The 7,286-nt window shown below is 49.8% G+C and overlaps 1 protein-coding gene across 3 annotated transcripts in view; it reads left to right on the forward strand.

The window, feature by feature from the left end:
- Positions 1-3,474: 3,474 nt before the first annotated feature.
- Psap (prosaposin) overlaps positions 3,475-7,286 on the forward strand; it is a 26,971-nt gene continuing 23,159 nt past the window's right edge. For all 3 annotated transcript variants that reach the window (XM_005360064.2, XM_013351183.1, XM_005360067.2), the window contains exon 1: positions 3,475-3,622. In XM_005360064.2, coding sequence (XP_005360121.1) covers positions 3,583-3,622 — 40 coding nt within the window. In that variant the 5' untranslated portion in view covers positions 3,475-3,582. The remainder of the gene's footprint in view (positions 3,623-7,286) is intronic.

Raw genomic sequence — 7,286 nt, forward strand, 5'->3', positions numbered from 1 at the left:
AAAAACAAAACATTCAATATATTTAGCAAAGGAGTACATGCATATGTGTGTTCATACAAACGCAATATTCCTGTGGAAGTCAGAACACAAATTTGAGAATCATTTTTTTTTTCTTCCACCAAATGGGCCCCGGAAATTGAATTAGGTCCTCAAGCTTGGGGTAAACACTCATTAAGCCATTTCAGTCCCCCCCCCCTCAGATACCATCTTTGAATTCCTGATCCTCCTGCCTCCACCTCCTAAGTTCTGGATTTAAAGAAACGTCACCATGTCTAGTTCTAAGAGGGCTTTTATAAATGATTTAGGTACCTGATGATTTGGCTAAAAAAAAAAAAAAGTGATAATTCTCTTATCGTGTATACACATGTACACACATACATCTTTCTTGAGATGGTGTCTCTTCTATCCTAGGCTGGTTTCACACTTGACGTGTAGCAGAGAACGACCTTGAATAGTCTGATTCTCTTGCCTATTCAGCACCGAGCGACTGTGTTCTGTGCCAGCAAATCTCCCAGCTCTCTTCATCTTCTCAGGGACCTGCTCAGTGCCCACTTCCCCACTTCGCTCCCCAGGGGAAGTGGGAGCTGCTGGCAGGAACTGCAGAAAGGAATTCAGAGGCCTGAGAGCAGACTGCAGGCCGTTAGAGGAGGGCTGGGATCCCCAGTCAAGTTCCCTCGGTCAGGAGACCTGCTTGCAGACAAGATTGTCGCCCAAAGTGCCGTGATCGCTGATGGCTGTCTTTTTCTCCCCAGGCCTTATTTTACACACTGGTACAAAGGGACTGATAACTTCTAAGGGGCCGTGCCAACGTGCTAAGAGGCCTCTCCTCACGTTGTCTGGGTGTGTGTGTGTCATCCCATTCAGCCCCAGGGTCACTTATTGAAAACCTTATTGGAGGTTTGTTGGGCTATCTTGACTTTCCTTACCTGGGCTGGAATGTGGTGGTGGGGGGCTGGATAGGGTGGGGAGGGCTGGAATGTGGTGGTGGTGGTGGTGGTGGTGGGGCGGCCTCTGCTACTGTAATCCTCAGAGGCTGTCTCCAATTCTGGCTCACTTCCCGTTCCCTTTTCCAGTGATGGTAACTTCCCTACCTTTTTATGTTTCTGAAAAATTACATTTACTTATTATATTATTTGTGTGTGTATAGACACACATGTGTCACACATGTCTGAGGTCAGAGGACAACTTGCAGGAGAAGACTTTCTTCTTCTATCCTGTCGGTCCCAGGGACTGAACTCAGGTTTCCAGGCTTGGCAGCAAGCCCCTTTTACCCGCTGAGACTACCTTGCCCGGTCCACCGTTATTTAACAAAATGCTATTAGACTACATTAATTATAATAATGAGTTTCATGATGACATTTCCATGCTTATATATGATGCATTTGGCCACATTCACCCCAACTAGTCCCCATCCTGGTGATCTCTTCTATGTAGCCCCCTTCCATGCCTGTGTGTGTGTGAGAGAGAGACCCACTGTGTTTCATGAGGAACATGGGTGTTTCTATGAAGAAAAGGCTTCTAAACTCCATATGGTTCTTTGCAGCACCATACTGGTTGCTCCAGAGCCACTGTCTTACAAATGACCATCCAATGTTCTGCCTGCGCTCCTTTTCATAATACACCCATTGCTGGAGTTAATCCTCGTGGCCTTAAACCAAATGACATTTGGCAGATGGATGTTACCCACCTACCCTTAGCTGGAAAGCTGAAATACATGCATGTTTCAGTAGATACTTGCTCTAAAGTAGTTTTTGCTTTGCTGCATAGTGGAGAGAAAATTAAAAATGTGTAGCCCTTTATTCAATAGCACCATGGAGGCTTATATACCCAACAGTCAGGTGGGCCAACAGGTGAAAACGTTATCCTCTGATCCTCAAGGCCAAGGCAACATGCGCTCGTGAAGCAGAGCTGGTAAACAACTTTGACACAGCTTTCAGTAACTCAAATTAGAAGGAAAGTAAAGATCTCTAGCAGGGAAGAGCAGCTGGAGGCCAGGACTCCAAATGGTCCCAACAGGTGCTATCTACATGAGCATGGACACCTTACCAGTGACTACACCACTGAAGAAAACATCTCCCCCGCTGCCAACAGCCACTACTGACCTATAGATCCTCAGGAAGGGATGGGACCCAATGAGTCCCCTCCCTTCTTTGTGTTTTTGACCAAAGGGTCTCCCTCTAGTTCCTACTGACCTTGAATTTACTCGTAGCTCAGGCTGGTCTGAATTTGTGATGATCCTCCTATCTCAGGCTGGGGTTAAAAGCTTGAAGCACTGTTTGGATTCTTCTTTTTTGTTTTTTGAAACAGGGTCTTAAAACCTGTAGCCAGGTTGGCCTGGTACTCTATATCTTCCTGCCTTGGTCTCCCAAGTGCTGGGATCTCAGGCATCATCTGCCAGGCCAGCTTGGTAGGGACTTTGTTTTTTTGTTTTTGAGACAGAGGCTCACTGTGTAGCCCTGGCTGACCTGGGACTTGCTCTGTAGTCCAGGCTATCTTTGAACACACAGGATCTACCTGCTTCTCTGTCTTCCAAGGACTGGGATTAAAGGCCTGCGCTCCCTACCCCAGGTAATAATAAAAACATTTTTAAAAATTTATTTATTTATTATATATACAGTGTTCTGCCTGCATGTATGCCTGCAGGTCAGAAGAGGGTACCACCAAATCTAGCATGCATGGGTTTGGTTTGTAGCACCAGATAAAACAACTATGGTGGCATCTGTGATCCTAGCACTCAGGAGGCAGAGGCAGGAGGATCAAGAGTTGGAGGTGGCAGATGGCTGCCTAATGAGGTTTGAGGTCAGCCACACAGCCAGTTGTAGGCCTCCTTGGATTACAGGAGACCCTGTCTCAAAAAACCAACAACCACTAACAAGAAAGGAAAGGCTGAGGCATAGGGTCACAGGTTCAGGCCATCCTGGAGTGAGACCCTAACTCAAAATAAAAACTAAGGAGTGGGCTAGGGGGTTAGGGGTGGAGGGGTGGGGAGAATACAGCTCAGAGGAAGAACATCTGGCTAGCAAGTGTAAGGCCTTGGGTTCAATACCCGGGGCTGAGAACAAAATCAGCTCCCCCAAACTTTGCTCTGAGGGGTTGAGGCTGCAGGTTGTGGGTTTCAGGTCTGTCTGGGCAACACAGTGAAATGGTGGCCAGCAAGGCCATAGTGACATTGGGTCTCAAAATCAAATAGTGTCCTTCAAAGGGGAAAACACAGAGACTTAAAAGATGTTAGGGGCCCCCCAAACTGCAGTTCAGTGATTGGTACTGGCCCGGGGCTGGATTCCTCACACAGAAAAGGCAAAGAGACACATTAGTTACCTTAGAACTCCTAACCTTGATTTAGTCACCAGATTTGGCTTTCCTTTTCCCACCTCAGCCCCGCCTTGCCAGCCCAGGCCCTCACCAGGCCCTCCCCGCACTCTCCCTCCCCGCAGGCGCGCTGTGCGACGCTGAGTCAGGCTGCGCCCAGTTGGGGCGGGGCCCGCGCCTGCGCACTGGCGTCCGCGTCGGGGCTGGGGGTAGATTTATAGCCGCCCGATCAGCTGACGATCTGCATTGCAGCTTGCGGAGTGCAGCGGCGCCATGTACGCTCTCGCCGTCTTCGCGAGTCTTCTGGTTGCCGGTGAGCTTCGGGGGTACTCGGTCTGGTGGAGAGGGACGCTGTAGTGTGTCCCCTGGGTCCCGGTTGCAGGGCAGCCCGGCCGAAACGGGCCTCGCCCTCCGCTCGCTTTCCGGGACGCGCTTGGCGAGGCCGCACAGTGCGCAAGCGCTGGCTGGGGCCCGTGTCTGAGGGGACCTGGTCCCGACTCCCTGAAAACTCGAGTGGGCAGATGGGGGAGGCGGCGTGTCCCTTGTGTGTGTGGTGTGTGTGTGCGCGTGCGCAGGCTTTTGGCAAAGGCCTTGCGGGTGGCCTTGCTTCTCTCTGGGGTGGGTGGGAGAGGGTGGAAATCGGGTTGGCCTCTCCCTTCCCCCACAGCCTTGTCCCTGTCCTGACGCTCGTGAGCGACATGGCCTGAAGCCTGGTTCTGCAGGCCAGGTTGGCTTGTGACCTCTGCCTCAGACTGCACTGTGTGGGGGTAGCAAGAAGCTCCTGTGTGTCTGCTTTTGTCTGTGTTTGACATGGGTGTGAATTCCGGAGCGTAGTCGGTCTTGGGGGGAGTTGTGTGGTCCCCATTGCATTGAACCTCTTATTTTCCCTGTTTGATCTGGCGAAACCACTGGCCAGCCTTTATTTTGTTGTGTGAGAGCTGGGCACAGAAGTTGGGTTTCTAAAATGGTACCGATGCTTTTGTTAAAAAGCACTGCAGGTTACCACGGCAGCGCCAAGGGCCCCACTGCATCACCTTGGTTCTAGGTGAGGCCGCCTGGTTCGCTGTGGCGGATCTTTCCCTTACGTCTTGCCTTACCTGGCCTCATTTCATGCACAGACAGCTATGAACTGAGATTTTAATTCCTACAGAGGGGCTCCTCTCAAATTGGCGTTTTCAGGTCATAGCCCACCAAAGGAAGTAAACAACTATAGCTCCCAACTTCAGGGTCTGCTTTGTAACTATAGTCAGTGGAGGAGGGGGCTCTTTCTAAGACAGGCTCTGGTTAAGTACCCCAAAGTGACTTTAAACTTTTCTTGGGGATGACAGTGTCTTATGTAGCCCATGCTGGCCTCGAACTTGCTACACAGCTGAGAATTACCTTGAACTGATCCTCCTGCCTCCACCTAAGTGAAGGGGAATTACCTGTGCTTAAAAGAATAAAGTTTTGATCGGGTTAGGGTAGTGAACACTTGTGATCTCAGCATTTGCAAGGCTGAGGTGGGAGGGTCTTGAATTAGAGGCTAGCCTGCGCTACACAAATTTCAAGGCTAGTCTGGGCTATGTATTGAGATTGTGTTGCAAGAAAATGAAAAGAAATGCATTTGCTCTTGTTGGCATTGAGTCATCCCCATCCCTCGTGAGTTCTGATTCACCCACACCACCAAAAACGGACTTCTTTTTTCTCTTTCTGCAGTGTGGGGCATTGTGAACTTGAACCCTCCGACCAAGTCACACTACAGTCCTTAATTGTTTTCCTTGGAAAACTAAAATCTATTGCTAATGCATACATAGTTCACCTGCCCTGGTTAACTAGGTCCTGTTTTCACTGAGCACTTAGGTTTGAAGGGCCTTGGTCTAACTGCAGGCCCTTCCTGCAGCCAAGGTCACACTGATAACTGGAAGACTGCTAGCTTGTCTTGAGTACTCTCCACCACTGAGTTGTAGGTAAAGCCCGGGGTGACTCTTGCCCTTGTGTGCTCCCTGAGGCTCTCGTGGCCTGTGGGTTCAGTGTGGCACTACTGTAGTGCAGGGTGCCAATCAGGCTCTGGAGAGAGTTCTTGGCTTGCGCCCTAATGACATCCTGAGTGCTTAGTGTTGCCGGTCCTGTCCAATCTTCACAAAAGCCTGGGGGTACCGACGCCTGTACCGACGCCTATTTTGGGCTGCTCTTCACCACCCATCCAGCTTTCCTGCCTTTCCCACCTAGACAGAAAGTAGAGATGTGCTAAAAGAATTGAAGGCCAGTTTAACCTCTTCATAGGGAATGAGGACAGGTGCCCAGACTTAAGCTGTAGGCTGTTGTCTGGAGGACGTGAGACTGTCTCTTTACATGGTTCCATTAGCAGGACTGCTCAGATACCACAGCAGGTGCTCGATGTTAGGCCTGACCCCGGTTCCAGTTTCAGGTTTCACATGGTTGAGGGAGAGTGAGCCCTGACTTCTACTGGTTTTCTTTGATTTCAGTCTCCAGAGCACAGGTGTACATGCATGCGCGTGCGCGCGCGCACACACACACACACACACACACACACACACACACACACACAATTTTTAAAAATATATAAAGAAGCCGGGCGGTGGTGGCGTACACCTTTAATCCCAGCACTCAGGAGGCAGAGGCAGGCGGATCTCTGTGAGTTCGAGGCCAGCCTGCTCTACAAGAGCTAGTTCCAGGACAGGAACCAAAAGCTGCGGAGAAACCCTGTCTCGAAAAATCAAAAAAAAAAAATATATATATATATATACACATATATATATATATATGTGTATATATATATAAAAAAAGAATAAAAACCAAACCCTGTAATTTTCATGCATTCGCTCTTCCGAATGGTGACATGGTGCCATAACCAGCACAGGGGCATCATTAGCTGTCTGCAGTAGCAGCCCCTGAATCCCCTCGTACTGTGTCTGGGCCTGCTTGTAGGAAACAGCTCTGCTCCCTCCAGTGTCCAGGAATCTTAGTGTCAGGATGTGCAGTGGGGGATCGCTCCAGTGGGGACAGGTGGGTCGGGGTTGGTGAGCAAGGTGCTGGCAGGGAAGAGATGCTCTCGCCAAAGCTAAGATGCCATTGCCACTGTCACTTGGGCTGTGGCTAACCCCTTAGTGTCTGTACACACAGAGGCTGTGTATTGTAGCCTAGCCTGCTTAAGTTATAAGTAGCAACAGGAACCCCCAGTTTCACCTGCTGATTATGCCGAGTAAATCCTGTTTAGCAAAAGGTAGTTTTTTTTTTTTTTAAAGGCAGGTTCCTGCTTGTAGCCTACTGTGCAGCACAGGTTAACCTTGAACATAATCCTCCTGTTTCACAGGCCGGAGTGCTGGCTGGAATTACAGGTGTGAGCCACCATGGCTAGCCTCTGTCAGTTTTGTGTTTGGGTGTGTGTTTGTGTGGTGTGGGGGTATGCATGCCTCTTCAGGGCCAGGGGAGGCTGACAGGCACACTTTCTCATACTTCTTTACCCCCTAGAGTCCAGGTCTCTCTCTGAACCTGGGAGCTCAGCTGGCAGCCAGCAAGCCCCAGGCATCCTCCTGTGTCCACCCCCACAGTGCTTAGGTGAGGCTGTGTGACCACGCTCGGTTTATGTGGGTGCTGGGGATCTGAACTCAGGCCCTGGGGCTTGTGCAGCAGAACTGCTGAGCCGTCTCCCCAGCCCATCTTGTCAAGTTTTTGACATATATTTGACAGGTTGTTTTGAGTTGGAGGGAATTGTCTAGCTCAGGGAAGGGGAACCTAGCCTGTATTTTTACTTTCACTCAAGGGCTTGCTTAGAAGCCTGGCAAGCACCCTAGACTCTTAACCCTAGGCCTCTATTTTCTTATGTAAAACTGGAATGTCCAAGCTATTGGCAGGATCTGAAATGGACAGGAAGAGGAAGGGCAGGTTGTTGCTCTGTAGGGCTGGAACACTACTGGGAAGTCCCTAAGGCCGTGGCCTGCTTCTTGGATAATGGCTGGCTTTTTTTTTTTTTTTTT

This window comes from Microtus ochrogaster, linkage group LG2, assembly GCF_000317375.1.
Source record: "Microtus ochrogaster isolate Prairie Vole_2 linkage group LG2, MicOch1.0, whole genome shotgun sequence".
NCBI lineage: Eukaryota > Metazoa > Chordata > Mammalia > Rodentia > Cricetidae > Microtus > Microtus ochrogaster.